A 21,099-nucleotide genomic window follows, 5' to 3' on the forward strand; every position below is an offset into this window, starting at 1 on the left:
AGTAGAAAAGAGGAAAATGTTGTTTCGAGTTTTAGTAGGCCTAATCATCCATTTATTTCAGTAGGCCTTCTTTTTTACCTAATTTATTGCCTTGTTCAAGTGCATTTCGTCACTTTAGTCATGTCTTAAAGTTATGTTTCCTAAATTCAGTTGTAAATGACAATATAGACAGTTTAAACTCACCTGTAAAGCGGGTTGTTGAGCTCGGGGCAGTGTGTGGAAATGTACAGCCTGGAGGCCTCTCTTTCCTCATCTCTCATAGGCCCACACTGACACGCGCCCGTGCACGTGCCTATTGTGGCACCTGCCTCAAAGCTGCGTCAGAAAGCTGCTGGAGAGAACCTGCAGTGATGGCTGTAACAGCTTTTGTGTCATAGATAAGCCGAGGGTGGTCACAGTGCAGCAGCAAATGGACTGAGAGCGGACACAGCGCAGACTGAAGCCTACACATCTCTACACAACTCTACACACCTCTGCACAACTCTACACACCTCTGCACAACTCTACACAACTCTACACACCTCTGCACAGCTCTACACACCGCTACACACCTCTGCACAGCTCTACACATCTTTACACACCTCTGCACAGCTCTACACATCTCTACACACCTCTGCACAGCTCTACACATCTCTACACACCTCTGCACAGCTCTACACACCGCTACACACCTCCGCACACCTCCACACACCTCCACACACCTCCACACACCTTTAGTATGACGCGCCTGGCCGCTTTACTGCCATCGTGTTGAATTGTCACCATGAGCGCGCCAAACAAAGCTTCAGAAAGAAGGTTAGTGCTGCTGTTTAACTCAATTATTTTAACCATTTTCTGCAGAATATCCAACTTACTTTTAGTTCTAAAAGTAAAATGTTGCTTAATGCCTGTCTTTGTTTTTAATATGTGCGCTACAACCTCCTGTGCGCTTTCCTTTATTTTTTAAAATTATTTTTGGACATACTTGTTCAATTACAATTATTTCCAGAAGGTGTCACTATAGATCACACCGTGAAATAAAATAATATCTGCAAAATGTATCGTGCACGCTCATTTTGACTCCAGAACATCCACAAAAACCTTGTGTATTTGGGCATGATTTTTATCTTAGTATTTCTTTAAACAGATTTCCCCCCAAGACTAAGCTAGAGAGGTTACTAAAGGACAGAAAAAGTACATTCCCTCTTCTACTCAAGGTAAGCCAACTGTTCAATTATTATTATTTTATTAATGTGCAATTATTTTAGACATTCATGCAGTTATAGGCTAGTTTAGCTGCTCTGCACAGTCTAGGGGCCTGTGGTTTGGTTATGTAAGCTTCCAAGTACTGGTAGGATAGGCTACACCATGTGTTGAGATGTATGACATTTAATAAATGTTATTTCGGTGATTTAGTGCGCTCAGCATACATGATTTATTGGGAACACTCTGCTCTGTGTTACGGTCTGTCCCACACAAACATCTACTGCAGGTGGATGTGTGATAATCTGACAGACACTAACAAAATAGGATCTGACTTAACCCTGTGGCTGATGCTTGTCCACATGTGATCCCTAAAGGCGCCTTACTGCAGCTGAGGACTCACTCCAGGATACAAAGACTAATAATAATAATAATAATGTATTAGTCTCATATAATGCTTTTCCAGAGCCTGCCCTGGGACAGACTAACGGTGTAAAGGTGTCACAAGTGTTATTCTGCAGATAAGCAAAATTAGAATATTAGACCTTATTGTCTATAATTAAAACAAATAAGAATGACATCAAAAAGAGCTGATTAAATATGAACATAAACATCTATAGCGTAATCTTCCATCCAAGGGCATGTAGTGATATTTATGCACCGGTGGTTAATTTTTACGGCCCATTCACGTTTTGTGTAATACTTCAATACTTTAACATCAACCAAGTCATTTACAGGCACATTTCCTGAACCACTGCTAAAATGCCATCTGAATATTTTTGTCAATATCACCCACGACTACAATGACTAAACTTGGCACTTTTTTGGAGTGCCATTTTCATAGAATTTTAGACACAATTATGCTGTAGATAATCTTAATGAAAGAGTGCAATAGATTTATATATATATATAAATAATTGTGTAATGGATTTTTTAAATTATTATTATTATTATTATTATTATTATTATTATTATTATTATTATTATTATTATTATTATTATTATTATTATTATTATTCATAATAATGGTGTAATGGATTTAAAAAATAATAATTTTATAAGGAATAATGGGCTGAATCTAGGCCGGCCCGTCTTTGGTTTCCTCACAGCTTCCTTGTCGTTAAGAGACTTTCTCGTCACTATATCAATAGCATCTGCGTCATGGCAAAGTGCAGACGAAAGCAGCAGCTCTCATCAGCAGCTGCAGATTGGGACTGGGACGTTTCACAGTGTGGGTCTCTCTCAGTGCATGTCAACTCTTCCTTCCTCCTTTCCTAAATTATATTCAGTGTCTGATTATTTGAGATGTGATAAACTGTAATTGCTTTTAAAGGGCAGCAGCATTTCATACCTTGAAATACACTGCTAACCCTATTCAAGGATTTCAGTGCCATTTTGAGTACATTTAATCATTCAAAAGATAGAATATGTCTTGTCTTTTGTTTTTTTATAGTAACATTCCGATTCCCAGTTAATAAATATGTGTTGCTGGTACAATTTACTGGTACTCACTTTGCGATGAGCCTCACTAAAGTTGCCGTGGCTTCAGCTGAGCGTCGGTGTTGTCATTTACGTGGGCAAACCCGTCAGATGTGGCCATTGACCTCCTGTGGAAAAGTGTGTGCTCTATTCTTGTGATGAACTTTGTCCCTGATAGAGTTTCTCATCGCAGCTTTGTGCCTCGTTGACACCAGAGCCCTGAATTAAAGCCGACTGTTCAGAAGAAGGCTCTCGTCCAGTGAATTACTCATTGATATCATTGTTACGGGCGGAAAGGTCACTGTGCCAGAACCGTTCAACCACTCTCACAGAACAGCTGTTGTCTACTAGGCATTTAGTTCATAATTGGTCAATCGTGTCTATTATTATTTTATTAGAATTGTATGAATCCATGTAGTTTTGGGAGTGAGCCTTTTCACTGAATATGCTCTTTACTAGAACTGGATGGTAGTTTTTGCACAAGTTGCTAATAATTTCGAGAACTTTTCCCAGCTGTTGAATCACACTGAACCACACGCTTTGACCAAACTTTACAAAGATGCGTGGAGCCATATCCTGTCTCGATATCAGAGGGCGTGATTGAAAAGCAGATTAAACACTCAGAGAGACACATGGTTCGTTCGCGTCATAAACATACACTACATAATGCTACTATTTTTTGCAGAATATCAATCAAAGCAACAAACATATATTACTCATATCAGCTAACATAAGTTATACATTTTGTTCTGAATGTTATGAAAAATTCTGAGAAGATGTCTTTCACATTTGAGAAACACAATTTAGCAGCTGTGGTAGGACCGTCCCAAGTTAGGATGGAGATTTTTAACCTCTATTGTCGAGTTTCAGACCTTTCTGGATTCAAACAGAATGTAACCAGCCTTATATCTGTCTGAAGGGAGGAGCTGACTACACTGAAAACTAATTAACTACTGAAATTAACTCACCTATTATCACCTATTATTATTTTCTTTGGCTAAGTTCTGAAAATAACATAATTAGATAGATAGATAGATAGATAGATAGATAGATAGATAGATAGATAGATAGATAGATAGATAGATAGATAGATAGATAGATAGATAGATAGATAGATAGATAGATAGATAGATAGATAGATAGATAGATAGATAGATACTTTATTAATCCCCAGCCAGGGAAATTCACCATGGTTGTCACGAATGGTCGGGTTTAGACGTCATTCATCTCCTATTTATAACTCCATCCTCACACCTAAATCAAAACAAGAAAAACAATAGTGACATCCAGTTTGCTAACACTGAGAGCGTCCATTAGAGGCTGAACCATTATGCCAAACATGACTCAGACACAGTTCACACTTACAGTTCAATAGATCCAGCCACAATCAGGTGTTCCGTGTAGTTAGTTCCTTCCTTCAGATAAATATAATAATAATGGCTTAGTAGTAATGCGAAATGGTGAAACTCTAAATCTTTTGTCCAGTTGACAGAATTGAATTGTCCTTTTGTTATGGATCATACCTGGATGCCTGCGGGATTACACAGACATTAATAGGGCATGTTTGTTTTAGTTGCCCAAGAATATCTTTAGTCCTCTACAGCCCTATAGTGGATCGTATACACTTTCTATTTCAGTGTATTATTGACGCATGTGTGCATACTCTGTTATACATATGCACTGTTGGAGGGTTCATGTGTGATAGCATTGGTACATGTGACTGTGGCCACACGCACCAGTGTTTGTCAGAGTGTTAATGCTGCGTACAACTGTTATAATCCTCTATAGTCCAATCTAATGCCCCATGCACATTGGGACCCCGGTGACTCTACGGCTTTATAGTATAGTCAACAAAAAATTCAATTCTGACAACTGAACTAAACAGGTTTTGTTTTTTTTTGGGGTTTTTTTTTGAGTGGAGACGTTTCGACGCTCATCCAAGTCACTTCTTCAGTTTTGGTAAGATTATTGGTGAACACTGCCTTGTTACTATCTGAAGGGAGGGGTTATTTACACTGAAACTTATAAATAGGTGATAAATGATGTGTAAGGCCACATTCCTGTTCCTGTTGAATTGTATTTCCTAACAAAAATTGCCTCTTTAACTCCCCTCTCAAGCCAGTTCTTTTCTTTGGCTAAGACTTGCACCTCGCTATTTTCAAAGGAGGGGTTAGTGACTTTGAGATGGAGATGAACAACAGATTGAGGTCTTGAGCAGCTCTTGCAATGGAATTAGTGTTCTCATTTTCTTGTGGAATGGCTGTTTTGTTTCTCCAATTTAACGCTCACTGCAGTTTGGACTATACTGAATGGAGTAGACCACATTACTTTGTTTGTGGCTCGAGGTTTTGTCCTTTGGCTGGATCTGTTTCTGTGTTTGTACGTTTGAAATAGACTGAGATTTCATGCTGTTTGACAATCAGCTGTGTGAAAAATGGCTACTCCTTTTCTTCTTTGTAGTGAAAGAAAGCTGTTTTGGGTACGGCTGGACGGTATGGCATAAAAATCACAATCAAACACAGCCAATTGCAATTACGAACAAAATAAAATTGGCTTTCTGTACAGACTCTTAATTAGTGCCATCAAACACAAACAAATAGTCAAATTTCTTTCTCCAAAATCTGAACTCAGCTCCTAAACTGCATGCTTTTACTGACAGATAATTGGCTGCAGACCCCTCAAATACGATTACCTCGATCTCTTTTAGAATTCTTTGCCCTAGTTTTTTGTCCCGAGATCAGCTGGACAAGAACACTCCTAAAAACCACAGCTAAAAATAGTGAAGAATGTGATGTAAACAGCCACCCAGGGAGTTTGGTTAATGAGTGCGTGGCTTATTCGCATGAAGTGTCTGTTTTTCTCTGGCAGTGAGTCATGCAAAACAGAGCTGCTAAATAGAGGCTGCAACGTCCACCCCCATCACACCCTCTGTCCATAGGCGTTGTTGTGTAATAATGTGTCAAGTCCTATCTATGTAGAAGATACTCTTATATAAGTACATCAGTAGTTTGGAGTATTTTTTGAGATATTGTAATAGAAAAAGCTGGAGGCAGTAAATCACGGCCTACAAATGTAAAACAACAGGGATGAACATGCACAAATCTCTTTCATTTGATCCCGTGTGCGGTTATTAAAAAGGTGCTATGTAACCTTTTTGTGGAGTGTTTGACACGTACTTGTCTCAGTGCAGATGTTATTGCTTTGCCTGGAATACTCCCCAATATGATATCTATCTCCATGGAGACAAAGAGATAACACTACTAAGGATGGGACAATAAACAATAATATGTGTTGATAAAAGGGGGGGGACCATAATCAGTTGTTGGGCATTTTAAATAATTGTGATAATCGCCAACAGAGATAATCGTCATTATATCACCAGAATGTGCAGAAAAAATCTACTTCTCCATGATGTTTTCTTCTAGATCAGGGATGTCAAACACATTTCCACCGAGGGCCACATCAGCAAAATGGCTGCTCTCAAAGGGCCAGATGTTAAATAAATCTAACTACTTTTTTTAACTTGTTAATTCACTGTTCTGTATTTATTACTTATTTAAGTTACAAATATCGCATATGAATTTGCATAGATGTAAAAATATGGCTGTGTAACTGTGTATCTCCTGGTAAAATTACATTTTAAGACCATCATACCTTTTAATTTAGCCTGTCGAGGGCCACATAAAATGATGTAGAGGGCTGCATTTGGCTCACGGGCCATGAGTTTGACATATGTGTTCTAGATCATTGTTGTTTTCACTTATAACAAAGTACAATACTGTAACAGTTGTTTAAATATGGAATTCATAATAATTCATATCTAGATTGTTAATCATTAGCATGATATTGTCGTTAATTGCAATTATTTTGACACCAAATTTCAATATTGTCCCATGCCTAAATGCTACCAGGCCCATTTACAGGTTAGATCTGTGGAAAGGCAACTGGCTCAATGTAAGAATGCATGTTTTTGAAGAAATTTGTTTTAGCAATGAACATATCTGCAACTGAATAAATGTATATATATAGATACATTTGATGCTATACCATGGAACATTCCAAGCAAAATAAAGCATCTACATAGAGACAAGCATCAAAAAAGTAACATTTAAGGGATCTGCTACATGTCAGCCTTCACATACAAGATTAAACCAGGATATCAGTGTCAAGAACAATCCCAGAACAGTTACCTTAACAAATCCAATAATCTGTTTGAATCCTCTTATTTCTTGACCACAAAAGCAGTCAGTGTTTCATTTCCTTTTGTCTGCATGTTCCCAACAAATCGGCACCTTAAACACAGTCATTTACAGTAATTGGTGCAGGTTAAGGGCCTTGTATTGCTAATGTCAGTCAGGCTTAGACAAGGGGTCCCTTGTATTCGCGTGTGACAAAAGCGTATCACCTTGCAGAAGTTGGTTGTGCTTACCTTAGGAGTTTGAACTTAAGACGAGCCAACGATACTGTTTACATTAGTGTGGTCAAGATAAACAGGAGTCATTTTGGCCATATGTGGAGCAGTTTGTGGTAGCAATGTGTTGCTAAGGTGCATGGCCCTTGGGTGCCTGAGATGCCGGACCATCATCACTCAGCAGAGGCCTGTGCGGGTCCATCCTCGGGCTGTCAGAGCTGGCAGGGCCCTGGTCTGGGGCATTCAGGTCAGAGGAGCTCACATAACACCAGCTCTCCCTGTGCTATAAGCATATTCACAACAGCACCATCATACATGCTATTTGTCAGGACATAATGCCAGGTCATATAGAGCGTTTTGTAGCCACGTTAGCATAAACACTTGTGAGGTGGAGTGAGTTTTGCATTAGAAGCTGTGTGATTGGAGTCAGCATGGGGCCGTGGGTCAGGTCTCATTCCAGAGATGTGAAGGAGCCGCAGTTCTATAACGAAAGAATGATTAATGAGGTAAGACCGTTGTGCTTATTTGGACACAGCCGAGCTCAGCAGTAACACTGTTTTTGCTCGAATATTTAGATCAGTTAAAATATACATATGTCTTTGGTGTTTGTTGGATGTAAATTTTGTAAGAAAAATATATCAGTAGTTCTTAGGCCATTAATTTTTGTTTTTACTTTCAAAATTTTTACACCATACATGCCATACTATTATATTAGTTACAGCATCATTCCTTAAAATTACGATGCCAGAGTTTGAATATTTGGAGAAAATCTTTTAGACAAGATAATAAATAAATAAATTAAACTGAAATATTAGAATGAAACCATTGACCTACACTGATAACATATTTATATCATACATCACATGCAATATGTTTGAATGAGGAGAGATTATACAAGTAGTATGTATATAGTAGTAGTAGTAGTAGAAGTAGTAATAGTATGTGCATTTTTTATTGAGCGCAAATATTAAGTGTTGAAAGGAGCTAAATTAACAATGAAAAAACTAAATCTGACCTCATCTAACGCAGTGCAGTATCTCTAAAAATAATAGGCCTGTACAAATAAAACAACACATAAATAAACAACATAATGAAACACTTCAGTAGTTAGTTTGTATCTATAAAGTTCCCCAAAAGTATAAAGAGATAGTCACTATGATAAATATTAGCCCCCAAAAATTATTGTTAATAAGTCGATATAGTAATTATAGTGACAGGCCTATCTGTAATAATATATCTGCAATAACACCAAACCATTTTCATTGCTCTGAGTCTGATATTTGTGCTCAAAACTGCAACATTGTACTTTTTCCTTTATTGCAATTATTAGATGTATTTATATTTTCTTACTTGGTGATCTTTGCAAACTGTTATGATGTCTGACATTTGAGATTCTGATGACTTGTAATAGGCCTATTATCACCTTTGTAAGCCTTGTAAACTTGTGAACTTGACCCACATCTAACAGGCTGTTACTGAGAGCACGTGTAGAGATGCAGATGCTTGAGTCCACCTGCCAGCCGCGCTCAGACTTCCCAGAGTGCTCTTTGCCAAACGACAGGCAACACAGATACGGTCTGTTATGGCTGGCAGCACCTCTCTGTCCACTTCTTCTGGCTTACGGTGGTGTTGGAGCTGTGGCCCATCTTAATGCTGTGATGGATTATAGTCGGCTGAGAGCAGGTCATTCAGCCCGTGTTGGAATGAATGTGAGACCGGCTGCTGCGGCCCGCTTAGCCACCTGCTGTTCACTCACTCCACGGCTGTCTCTATGGCTCTGGAAAAGTTTAACCCTAACCCCAACTGATGTAAACTAAAACCGTGTAGACAAACTGCGTTTTCTTCAAATATTTTCAATAAAACCATATTAGATGTTGTGAGAATATCAGAGAGCACGTGCCACTCGGATCCCCAAGTGCTGGAGGCATGAAGGAGAGCTGACGGTGCAGTAATAAAATACAGTAGCATAGCAGCCATGCTACAAAAATAGACACATTTTTTCTGTCACCAAAACGCAGTGATTTACTGATTGTATTTTTGGTGAAGGGAAAGTAAGCAAGCAAATTCTTCTCTGAAATGACATTTATCAGTACAATAATTTTAAACCTTTTTTTTTTTTTTTTTTTTTGATAATAATTCAGAAATTTTAACTTAATGTTTTTAGACCTTAAAAATCTGAGGAGCTTGTTTAGCAACAAATACACAAGACATTTATTAATGATTATTTAAAGTGATTGATTTTCATGTGCATTATATGAATATCTATTGAGCAACACAAAGAGCTGTGCTATTCTGTTGTTATGGCACTACCATTCAAAACCTTCTACTGTATGTATTCCTGTGTACTGTACGCAGATAGAACTAGGCTGAAAGTATCCATGTGACAGGGGCCGCAAAATGATATGTTTTTCTCTGTAGGGTGCCAGCAAGCTACCAAAAGTTTAAAGACTTGCGTGCCTTGCAAATAGCTTAACTCTTCCAGTTAGAATGTCTTCCCAATGTCACTAGAGATTGGGAATGCGTCATCAAACTGTAAAGCCTTCAGGGATAGAATTAAGGGCTTCACCTTTCACTACCTTTGACAGATATCAATAATAAGTAATAACTTACTTTGTGTAAATATCATTGATTGAACCTTTTTTTCTATAGCCTCTCTCCTGCTTGTTTTAGTCCTCATGGTCGTCAACTATACTGCATGAAGCAGGCGTAGGGCCAGGACTGCGGACTCCGAAGATAAGCTTTCACCTATGCACTATTTGTCAGCAACACTGTAGCATCCCACAGGGCCTTGTGTAGCAGTGAAGCAGGTGGAGAGCAGCGATGGAGTAGGTGATGAGGAGAAGTGAGGGGCAGAGGAGTGTGTGACAGCCCCAAAGGCTTTGTCTCCAGGATACAGTGGCAGCTCTGGACCTCGAGGGAAGCCCATTAGAATTGCACTTGTCCCAGTCTGACTTCTTCCCAGTGTCTATATCGTCTGGCTCGTCTCTTCCTCAGCTTGGGCTCCCAGAGGCCCCATGGCAGGACGGTAAGCCATACTGATGTGTCCCCGGCTTCGGATGGGTCCCTTGTTGTGTCTGTGCGTCACCAACACCAGCCAAGACAAGCTCTCCCTCACTGCCTGTAACCACTGCATCAGCAGCTTCACTGGCAGCCACCATCCTGGAGGAGAGCTGAGGAAAGAATAACACGATGCTACAGACTACGGGATATAGGAAAGTGATATGAGAAAACTGCAGCAACAATATTGTGGATCCATTGATGCAGTTTTCCAGAGGTGTTGCAAGATTCCAAATGCAAATGTACCTGTCAGTTAAAGAGGTACATTGCCTGATGAGTGGAGGCTGAGGGGCCTGTGCAGAGCTGGTGGAAATATGGGGTGGCTGTGCCATGTGGACAGACAGGAGCTTGTTGGTTTGCTGTGGCCTTAGACTCCAGGGCTGCTGCTGGGGGAGGAACAGGGTCCAACCAGAGGTAAGTTTAAATGGGCTCTTATGTACATTATTAGTTGCCTGGTGTGTACCTGGTATAATACTGTATATGATCTGATAAATGTGTGACGAGCGCCTGCATGGCTGAGCCCAAGAAGATCTGGACTCAATAGGCTCATGTTATCACTTTCATTTGTGGCATAGATAGTTCATAATAGGCTGTTATGTCCTCTCATACTTTGTTACCTGGGAAACTTTCTCTCCCAACTCTCCAAAGTGTAATGTGGCAGGCTTGGCTGTATACAGTAAATGAATTTACAGTGGACATCGTGTAGGCTATTTATTTATTAACATTTCCATTGTTTCTGAGGTTGTTTTTGTTTTTATTGCTATGGAGTCCCTAATAACATGTCAACACCTTTGTCAAAATTCTCTGCATTATTCATGAATGGAACCTATACTTTATGTTGAGCCAAATCATCAAGAAAGATAATGGGGTAAGTGATAGATTTTACTTTGCTGAATCAATTTTGGAACATAGGTTGAATAAGTTGAAGTTGTTGATGTTATTGTCAACTGAGTCAGACACTTGTGTATGAACAGAAGTGACAATCCTTCCACTGCGTCAGTAGACTAAACTGTGTACCATATTGTGTTCTGGTCATCTCATGGTAATCTCATGTTGTGTAAGATACAAGCCTCTTCATCCATCCTTGTGATTATTAATCACATCAGATTTAAAGGGACCTTTATTTCTTGCAGCTTCTCCTGAGTCAAATGCCTCTTCACCCTGATGGGCTCCTCCAGCAGCAGGGGCCACAGTCCACTAATCAGTACACACTTGAGATTATTGCATTTAATTTAGCAGTCTATCACAATTATTTTCTTTTCTAGTGGATGGAAGTGCTGGTTTTAAAGGACTAGCCAGCATCCTCCTGCATGTTCTGATTGCTGTGACCAAAACGCTTACATAACTGTCATTAATCATATTAATATCTTTTACTGCCCATGAGCAAACGAGTTGTTTGACCCCTGTGGTGAGGACCAGGGTTAGCTGAAGACTAATGTCATCTTATTACATTTGGCCACAACACGACGTTGGGAACGTTATTGCAGTACTTTGATTATCTGGGGAGACTACCCTCATTTTATCTTCAGATTAGATTCATGGGACTAAATGCACCCTGAATAAACACAGGTCTATCGTGGTGTCAGCAGTTCCTCCAGATGAAATCCGAGTGTCCCTGCCCATCGCAGAAACTTCTATTTTATGTACTTTATTTTTTTCATTGGTAAACTCTGTTCGTCAGGGGGGACGTAGGCTGTAGGAAATTGTAGATTTTTACGTTGACTGACGGCCCCATATTCACTCAGTAGCCTTTTCATACATAAGCACTGTTTCTGACATTTCCGCCGTGAGAGCTGTGCGCGCTGTGCGCGACGATGTTCAGCGTCGGTGTTTGAGGGAGCATCAGCTCACTGTGCTGCGGAGGAGGACGACAGCAAATGATTAAAAAAACAGATCTATATCGGGAAAGCCCCAGCTGTCAGCAGCAGAAACCTGAACAGGTGGCTGCAGTGTCTTAGCGGTGCGCGTCAAGGCGCAGAGACCCTCAACAGCTTGTGGCGCTCACTAATCTTCCCTCTGACGACAGCGCATTTATTGTGCCCGAGTAAAACCAGCGACTCGGCAGGTTTGGGTCTGCGGAGCTCTTTGCTCATCGGAAATTACTCATCCTTATAATTTACTGTTCACCTGCAAGTTCAGCGCATCGGAAGTGTTGGACCTTAGAGGGACTTTTAAGACTTGGATACTATGCTTCCCATCTGGATTGTATAATCATCATCACTCGGGTTCACTCCAGCGGTTGCACAGACTCAAAACTCAACATGTTGCCAGAAATAAACAACAAGGTGAGACGTTTTTTATCAGGTAATTTGTCCAGTCCGTGTCTGTTGTGCTAGTTTGATGTAAAAGAGGCTGTGTTTTGTTTAAAAAAATGCAGCTGTGTTAAGGATTCACTCCTTTGCCTAGAAACAAGCCTTGTTCCACACAATAGTCATTTGATCTGAAAACATATGATAATAACCCAATAAAATTTTTTGTCCTATAACTGTTCTCTCTGACTGTAAACCAGGTGCTAAGGAAAAATATGATCCATTTCTATTTCAGTCGTTGTAGCCCACTGACTTCAGTGTTTGTGCGCTGACAGATTCTGTAAGTCTATATGTATTCAGCACTTTTTTCACACTTAACACAGGAATTGAATTATAGCCTCTGCATATTGGAATTGCACATTTTACTGTCAGCACATGACATTTAAATATTTTAGAGTGTGCTTTATGAAAGAGAGACTAGATCCATAAAAAAATGACAATTCTCCCTGACAGCTGTGATGTGACATAGGCACAGTTAAACTGTGTTCACACTTTAACTGTGCCTCTGTCTGTTTATGTTTGCCCTATGGCAGTTTTATTGCTTTGACCAAGTGACCCTGGACTTTCTTAATGAGCTCACATTTTTCTCACTCTGTCACTGAGAGGATTCTGCTCAAACCTCAAAGGTCTCCTCTACTCTCACCACAAGGATGTTAAAAAATAAAATATAAAACTAATAATAGAGTTAGAGCTGTGCTGTTGGTACAGTTGTTAGACGTTGTGATGTTTGACGTGGCCAGTGGCTCAGGGCTTATCAGTCAGGCTGAGAGCAACTGATGTTTTAGGAAGCCAAGCTGCACCACTGACCTACATGACTTGTTCTCACACCCCGATACTGAAACATGATTACATTATTACTGCTCCTCTCCTGAGTGTATGGTTATTGTGTTACTGAGACCCAAAGTCAATATAAAGGCCAGACAGGGAGTGGTATTCTGATCCAAAGCCTGAGGGACACAACTGTTTCTTATAAGCACAAGGGTTAAGTCTTTTTCAGAGATGGGTGCTGTATTTCTGGAGACTTGATAGCCATCTACTGTAAATCACCACGTTACTCATTGTTATGCTACACAGGTATCTTATTTCTTTTGGAATAATCAATATTATAACAACTACAAAGAGTGTTACTTATGACTTCAAATACTATGCTCTACTGAATCAACATTTTTGGAAAATGAAACAGTTATACAACAGTTGATAAATGCAGGTTATGTTGCTGATACCTCTTGACCAAGAACTCCTTCAGGTTAAAGGTTAAATTTAAAAATCCAGTTACAGATTATAAAGCCTTTCTATGGCCCAGTGCCATCCCCATACGCAGGAGCCCAGCATTGTTTACCCCATATGTTATCGCTCTCTGATTAAACCGGCACGTGTCAGCTGGCACTGTGCATAATCATCCCTTATGCCACTGTGTGTTTTTAGATTAGCTGTCCCCTCTGAGGCTTTGTATAGTTTCCCTTCTAACCTGATCAGTCAAGTGTTAAAAAGAGTCAGCCGCACGTGTGCATCCAGTCCACTACAATGTGCACATGTGCAGATGCATTCAGTCACAGGAATAGCCACAACAATGGAAACATGACCAGTGGATGCAGGACAACTGTAGTAATTGTTAAATAACAAAGTCATTTGTATATGTAATAAACAGCTCTTGTTCTTCCCCAGGCGTCTAGACCAGAGGCGTTCCCTCATCCACACAGAATTCTATCAGATGGATCCCGCCTGGGATCAAACCGTTCATGCACACAGGTTAGTACTATTTTAAACGTGACACTGTTCTGTGAACATTTCCTATTGCCGTGTGTCTCCCTATTCACATATCTTTGTTTAGAATGTCTCCTTGTGGTCCAAAATAAACATAGTTGCAACTGTCAACATCTGTCAGTGCCTTGTGAGGGGTATTGTGGTCTCACACATCAGACTTCTCCATAGTGCTAGATGACTGATACAAGCGTGTCTAATTCAGGCAGCGTGCCCCCGGTTGTGTAGCGGCATGGAGCTGTGTTTACTTCCTTTGCCTGTTGTGGCAGGTGCTCAAAACTATATTTAGCCCTATCTCTGTGCATCTAAACCACATCCCAAGCAGCTCTTAACATGTGAATTAACTTATACAGCAAATGCTATTTTGGAATATTAATGGTTGACTGAATAGATATATTTTATATATGGCGTAGTACTTTGTCACCTAATTTGTCCTATAAGGCTCAACTCTTAGTTTTCAGAGTTCAGTTGGCAACAGGGAGAAATCTAAATTTGCCCTCATTGCTGGGTCATAGCCTTGCAAGGCTGTGACACATGTAATCTTGCTTCAAGAGCAAGCAGGATGGCAGCTAGAGAAAGGCAGTCGCTGCTCATCACCTCTCCCACAGAGAGGCAGCAGACAGGCTTTGTCTTCCTCTCTCTCACCATGGTCCGTAATTCCAGCGGCTGCCTGTGGGGGGTCCTGGTCACCTGAGCCTTTGCTATGGATGCCAATAGGCTGCAGCTGGTGCCAAATGCTAATTTAGCAAAATACCAATGCCATAAGATGATTTAGCTAAATAAAAGGTAATCTACATTATTGTCCTAATGGGCTAATTTAATTAAAGTAACTGTTTATTGCAGAAGTTTGGCCCTGGCATAGGAACCTTACCACAGCTTGAGCCACCAGTGGTCCAGGTCGTGGTCAGTAATGCCAAAAACCAACACCAGCAGACAGACAGCATCTTGCCCCAAATCTCCTCCAAAGGGACTCTCAACAACTTCCAAACTCTCATGGTTAGTAAGTAGCCATAATTATTACCTTGATTACTCCTTCATTATTCTTCTACTTATACTTTTGATTAAATGTTTCAACAGGAGGAAAGACCGAAACCAGCTCAGCAGTTTGCAATGCGATTTGGAGCAACATTGGACAAAGTGTCTGTGTCACGCAACAATAAGATTTTCAGCAACAAACTAGAGAAAGAGAAAGCATATGAAGGACTGAGGCTGCCAATGACTCCCACTGGTATGTGCGTGGATAGAATTACACAACATTAATGTTAAACTAAAAATATTCCACTGATTCAGATTCACAATTCTTGGCTTTTGGCACATGTTATCTATATAAAGTCGATCTAAGTGACTCATGCTGTCCGCCTCTTTGCAGAGGCACTGAAGAATTTCCAAGAACGACTGACGGAGTTTGAGCAGGAAGAGATTATGGACTACTCAGAGATTTGGTTCCTGGGTCTCGGAGCACAGAAGACTGAGGGGTCACAAGGTGCACCACAGAACTCAGGATATGATGATGAACACGGGAGCTATATAAGGGTATGCTATTCTTAATAAAACTTCCTCACATAGTTCTGTGAGTATGTTCAGTTCTTACATCACTTGAGAAGCTTGGTACAATGAAATATACATGACCAGATGCCTTAGTTTGACCTTAATCCTTCCAGAGTCCATCCAGTAACAGACTTAATTGCTGCCTTCACTGTACAATATGTGATCTTAATTTATAGTCAATAATCGCTTTAGTCTTGTCATGAACAACTAAAGCAGTGTCTTATATCATTATGTAATGCACATCCTGTTGGTGCTGAATATATGGCATGGCTGAGTGACTTGCAGCAGTGCTATGGGGTACCAGGCAGCTGTTATCTGTCAAAGACAACATCCATAAGCTAACAGAAAGAAAAACAATTTGTGAAAATTACTGCTACTAAATATACATTCACTGCATGTGAATAAAAAAACATGTTAATTTACAGCAACCTAAATCGAATTCTGTAATTTTATAATACAAAATGTCCACCTTCTTCATTAAGCCTACTTGGATCTTCATTAGTCAAAAGACGGTGTTTCATTTTCTGGTGCTTTTCCAGGTGCTTCATGACCACATTGGATACAGATTTGAAGTGCTTGAAGTCATTGGGAAAGGCTCGTTTGGGCAGGTCCTAAAATGTCTCGACCATAAGAACAATGAGCTGGTAGCCATCAAGATGATCCGCAATAAGAAAAGGTATAGAAATCATTCAATATCTGTGCTAATATCCCCTTAAGTCCTTCATCTGGGAGGTCTGGTTTTACACGTTTCAAGGTCAAGTACTTGTGAGATTCAACACAGAATGTGTTATTTGTCACATTTGCATTCAGTCAACTCTTCCCCTCATCTGAGAGATTATATCTTGTTACATTTCAGTCTGCCAAATATTTGAGATCCTTTTTTAGCATGATAAAAGTCTGCACCCTGGGCTGTTATATTACCTGTCTCCCCTTAGTTTGTCTCATGGTGAATTCCTGCTTGTTAAATGCAGCAGCCACTTGGTTTTACCACTACTTGAATTATGCAGCAAACAAAATGAGTGCAAACTACCACAGGCCTGCCCCCATGCTCTCCACCTTGTTAGCCATGGTCAGATCTAGTTTCCTTGGACAGATTGTATATGGCCTAGTATTTATAGAGCACGTATACTGCTCTTATTTAATGTACAGGGAACAGCTTTTGCGTATGTCAGTCAACACCTCTTAGTAAACCAGTACAGATATTTTTAATCCTCACCAGTGCTAGGTTATAATTTATGTCTGTCTTGTGACTGCAGGTTTCATCACCAGGCATTAGTTGAGCTGAAGATTCTGGATGTGCTCAAGAAGAAGGACAAAGACAACCTCCACAATGTCATCCACATGAAGGAGTACTTCTACTTCAGAAATCATCTCTGCATCTCCTTTGAGCTCCTGGGGTCAGTACACATACCATAGTGAAACTCAAAATCAGCAGCCATCTTTGCCACTAGTTAATTACCTCGTGTTGCCCCCGTAGATCACCGTGAATTCCCAATTATATCCATCTATTTGAGGCAGATAGTTTTATGTCTCACTTTGGCTGAATGACCTTTAGAGGACGTCTTGGACTGCTACCTTGTCTAACATTACAGTCACTGAACCCTTTAGTTAAAGCCTTGATTAGGGCCCTATCTTTTACCCCTTCTTGCTTCATGGTGTGAAGGCTCATATTACACAGGCTAAAGACGTTTATGCTTATCACAAGCAGCAAGAAATAGCAGGAGCACACGGTCTATCACTGTCTTCCTCCAGAGATGAGTACTATAATGGGTGCATGTATATGGAGACAGTATGGTTATTAATAGAAGGATTCCTCTATAGTTATTCATATGTCTATGAAAGACTCATTCACAACAACTAAGCCTATTAAATTGTTTTGCGCATTTAAAACAGAGGTTTATAGTCTCAGTCTCAGATATAAACAACAAATTAAAAAGACAACAGTAAATTTGAAATAAAGATTATGGAGTATGCAATCACAGTTACTATACACACAAGAATAGATTTAAAAATATTTTCAATGTCTTGAAAAACATTCATCTAGAAAGGAGTCTCAGATCATTTGATCTGTCTCATAGAGGCACTGGTACAATAGTAAAAGTTGTTTTTTATTCTTTTATTCTCATAACATGTTATTGATATGATCAAATATTGATATGTATCAATTATTCTAATTATTGAGGCTGATGATGAAATTGTTAAGTGCTTTCAATATCCTATTTTAACAACTATGTTGTTTTGTCATTCTTAACAGAGTGAACTTATATGAGCTCATCAAAAAGAACAACTTCCAGGGCTTCAGCCTCGCTCTGATTCGTCGCTTCACTCACGCACTTCTCAGGTGTCTGCAAATGCTGCACAAGGAGAAGATCATCCACTGTGACCTCAAGCCGGTACTGACCCTATACTGAGCTGTTTACATTCATGGACCACACTTATCATAATAATATGTAGCGTTAAGGATCAAGAGGCTGCAGACTATTGCAGCACCTATAGACATTAGATGAGAGGCACTTTAGTGACAGCCTGACGAGTTACACAGAAGCAGACAACCTCCTGCTCTCATTCCTCCTGCTAGAGTAATCCTCAATACATATATGTACAACCCATATATACTTCAATGTATAAGTAGAAGTAGTATTAATGTTTTAAATATTAGAATTGGTTTAAGTTTTTATATCTGACTTCTTTGTTTGTTTTTCTCAGGAGAACATTCTTTTGTCTCAGCGAGGGCCTGGGAACATCAAAGTGGTCGACTTTGGATCAAGCTGTTACGAACAGCAAAGAGGTGGGCCAATCTGCAGTTTCTCTGGAACACATCTGTAGGCACAAAACACATGTGCTCAGTTTCAGATTGTATTTTTTACATATCACATGGTTTAAATTCTGTACTGTTAGCTTTTGTTACTGATGTCATATGTAAAGTTGTTTGTCTTGGGTGAAACAGGTCTCTCTAATGTATAATTTCTGTTGTATAGTTTACACGTACATCCAGAGTCGCTTCTATCGCTCTCCAGAAGTCATCCTGGGTCACCCCTACAGCATGGCTATTGACATGTGGAGTCTGGGCTGCATCCTGGCTGAGCTGTACACAGGTTACCCACTGTTCCCCGGAGAGAGTGAAGTGGAACAAATCGCTTGCATAATGGAGGTACGCAGGCACTTTTCCCTCATAAACAAAAGCCTCCAGTGAGTTACTGAGGTGTGTGCTGAAGATGTCCTGATGTTTGCAGGTTCTGGGAATGCCTCCTAATGATTTTGTTCAATCTGCATCAAGGAGAAGGTTATTTTTTGGTATGTTTGACATTTGTTTTTAGAATTACATTAAGATAGCCTGTATGCCTAATTAACTAGCCTAATCTAAATGATTTTTTTTTTTTTTGTAAGATTCAAAGGGAAATCCAAGGAACATCACTAACAGCAAAGGAAAGAAACGGAGGCCTGGTTCAAAGGAGCTGTCAGAGACACTGAAGACAAATGATGCTGTGTTCCTGGATTTTATTCATCGCTGCCTCACGTAAGTTAACTTTTCTTTTTTCTTTTTTTTTTGTAGATTATTGTAGCATGACTAAAATGTATTTATTTTTCAGTTGGGATCCCACCAAGCGGATGACTCCAGATGAGGGGCTGCAGCATCAGTGGATCCTCGAGGGAAATTTCAACAAAGTCCGGCCCAGAACCAGGCCAACTGTGAAGAAGACAAATGACGGTTCAACCAACACAGACAACATCAGTGACAACAAAAGGCAGAACAGCAACAAGCCAGGTAAAAATATATAATGACCATAAATGTAAATTATTTAACTCTATCTAATTATAATTCTTTCCTATAATAGTTTTAAAGGTCCCTTCAGACCCCACTGCCAATGACAAACTTAATCAAAGTTCAGTTGAGCGTCTGCGACCAATCGGGGCTTCAGCAGAGGAGGAGGTTTGTGAGCTCAATTCAAGTAACAAGCAGCAAGAAGGAGAACGACCGGTGCATATCATCATCAAGCCTCAAGAGGAACTGGGCACTGTCAGGAGCAGCAGCGAGGGACCAGCCGAGTGTTTACCCCCAATCATGTAACCACAGGACAATCTGAGTGGCTCTTTTATATCCTAAACTGTAGAAGTTATTTCGGAGCAATGGTCAAACAAACCTCTTATTTGCCACTGTACTTGAATAGTCTATAAAAAGGGCACAATCTACTAAAAACAAGTACATTAAGATTCAAACAATGACATCTCAAAGTCACAGGTGTTGTTAGCTTTAAGTGAAACTGATGTTTACAGCATGAATTAAAGTGGTAAGTTATAGATATAAATATTCATGAATCAGTAAAATACTCAAAGTTGGACACAATAGACACAACAGAAGCACTAGAAGGCTTGGAAATCATTTTGTAATAGTGTAACGTTTAACCCAGTTTTTGCAGTGCATTGAACTATTTTATAAATAGGTTCAACTTTCATTGTATTTTTTTTTTTATCCTCATAATGCAGTAGATGCAAGCAAAAGTGCATGTACATGTCATCGTGTTGCTTTAAAATGCTTTATTTATATGTGCAATAACGGCTGAGCCAAATAGTTTTTGTGTGTTTTTTACAACATAAATATGGCTGTAACACATCTGTATAGCCTAATTGTTTTGAATGTCTAGTTTTTCCCTCATTATTGGTGAAATTTATGTTTCTATGTTTATTATTTGTATATGTATATGTTTTTGTACAGTTGTAAATAGTTTATTCATAATTTTCTGTGTTTGTGAAAGGCAGAAGATCAACATTTTCAGAATATCATTAAGGATATTAGACAAGGTTTTACTTGTTGTTTTGACTTTGGACACATTTTGTAAGTCAGTGAGACCTACAGCTTTTATACACAGGCGTACTAGACAAACAGCAGATCTTATATCAATAGTTTGTGCCTTGCAGTATTAGAAATCTTGCACTTTACTCTAGCGTGTGGACAATGAATGACTGAAAATCAAAGAAAACAAACAATGGCTGTGTGTTGTACTCAGCAGCACCACTGAAGTGATCTTCTGATTCTATATGGACTATCCTCACAACCTTTCCTAGAATTCAGTGTCTCAGAAACCCAAACACAGGATGCAAAGTAGCTATTTGAAATATTATTTGTATTTCCATTATAAAATAAAATATGTTTTAAACAAATTTATCTTGATTCACATATTTTCATTTGGAGTGTGGGGATTGTCACTGTTACTATATATTTACCATGAAATAGCTGAAACATGTGATAGTAGCATATAAAGTCTAATGCACCAAGGCAAGTTTATATATAGCACAATTCGTACAAAGTGTGAATTGTGCTTTTTACAGAACAAGAAATACATTAAAATCACA

General features: G+C 39.5%; 1 protein-coding gene across 2 annotated transcripts; it reads left to right on the forward strand.

Moving 5' to 3' along the window:
- Nucleotides 1-712: 712 nt before the first annotated feature.
- dyrk4 (dual-specificity tyrosine-(Y)-phosphorylation regulated kinase 4) lies at nt 713-20,900 on the forward strand. 2 transcript variants are annotated; one of them, XM_055222667.1, is made up of 15 exons: nt 713-795; nt 1,127-1,196; nt 14,104-14,187; nt 15,043-15,195; nt 15,277-15,427; nt 15,569-15,732; nt 16,287-16,423; nt 17,004-17,144; nt 18,002-18,140; nt 18,454-18,535; nt 18,726-18,898; nt 18,981-19,041; nt 19,135-19,264; nt 19,338-19,513; nt 19,584-20,900. In XM_055222667.1, the coding sequence occupies exons 1-15, from the start codon at nt 764-766 to the stop codon at nt 19,814-19,816; spliced, it is 1,926 nt and encodes a 641-aa protein (XP_055078642.1). In that variant the 5' UTR covers nt 713-763; the 3' UTR covers nt 19,817-20,900. The 2 variants fall into 2 exon arrangements, with proteins under 2 accessions (XP_055078642.1, XP_033823892.1); XM_033968001.2 differs by lacking the exons at nt 713-795; nt 1,127-1,196 and adding an exon at nt 12,027-12,414.
- The last annotated feature ends 199 nt before the right edge of the window (nt 20,901-21,099 follow it).

The sequence above is a fragment of the Periophthalmus magnuspinnatus genome, chromosome 6 (assembly GCF_009829125.3).
Source record: "Periophthalmus magnuspinnatus isolate fPerMag1 chromosome 6, fPerMag1.2.pri, whole genome shotgun sequence".
NCBI classification, from domain to species: domain Eukaryota; kingdom Metazoa; phylum Chordata; class Actinopteri; order Gobiiformes; family Gobiidae; genus Periophthalmus; species Periophthalmus magnuspinnatus.

Bases quoted from the DNA above. Each gene is read 5' to 3' on its own strand.
- dyrk4 (XM_055222667.1), top strand. From the start codon at position 764: ATGAGCGCGCCAAACAAAGCTTCAGAAAGAAG. The intron at 796-1,126 runs GTTAGTGCTGCT...TTCTTTAAACAG, and splicing joins AACAAAGCTTCAGAAAGAAG to ATTTCCCCCCAAGACTAAGC. The intron at 14,188-15,042 runs GTTAGTACTATT...TGTTTATTGCAG, and splicing joins CAAACCGTTCATGCACACAG to AAGTTTGGCCCTGGCATAGG.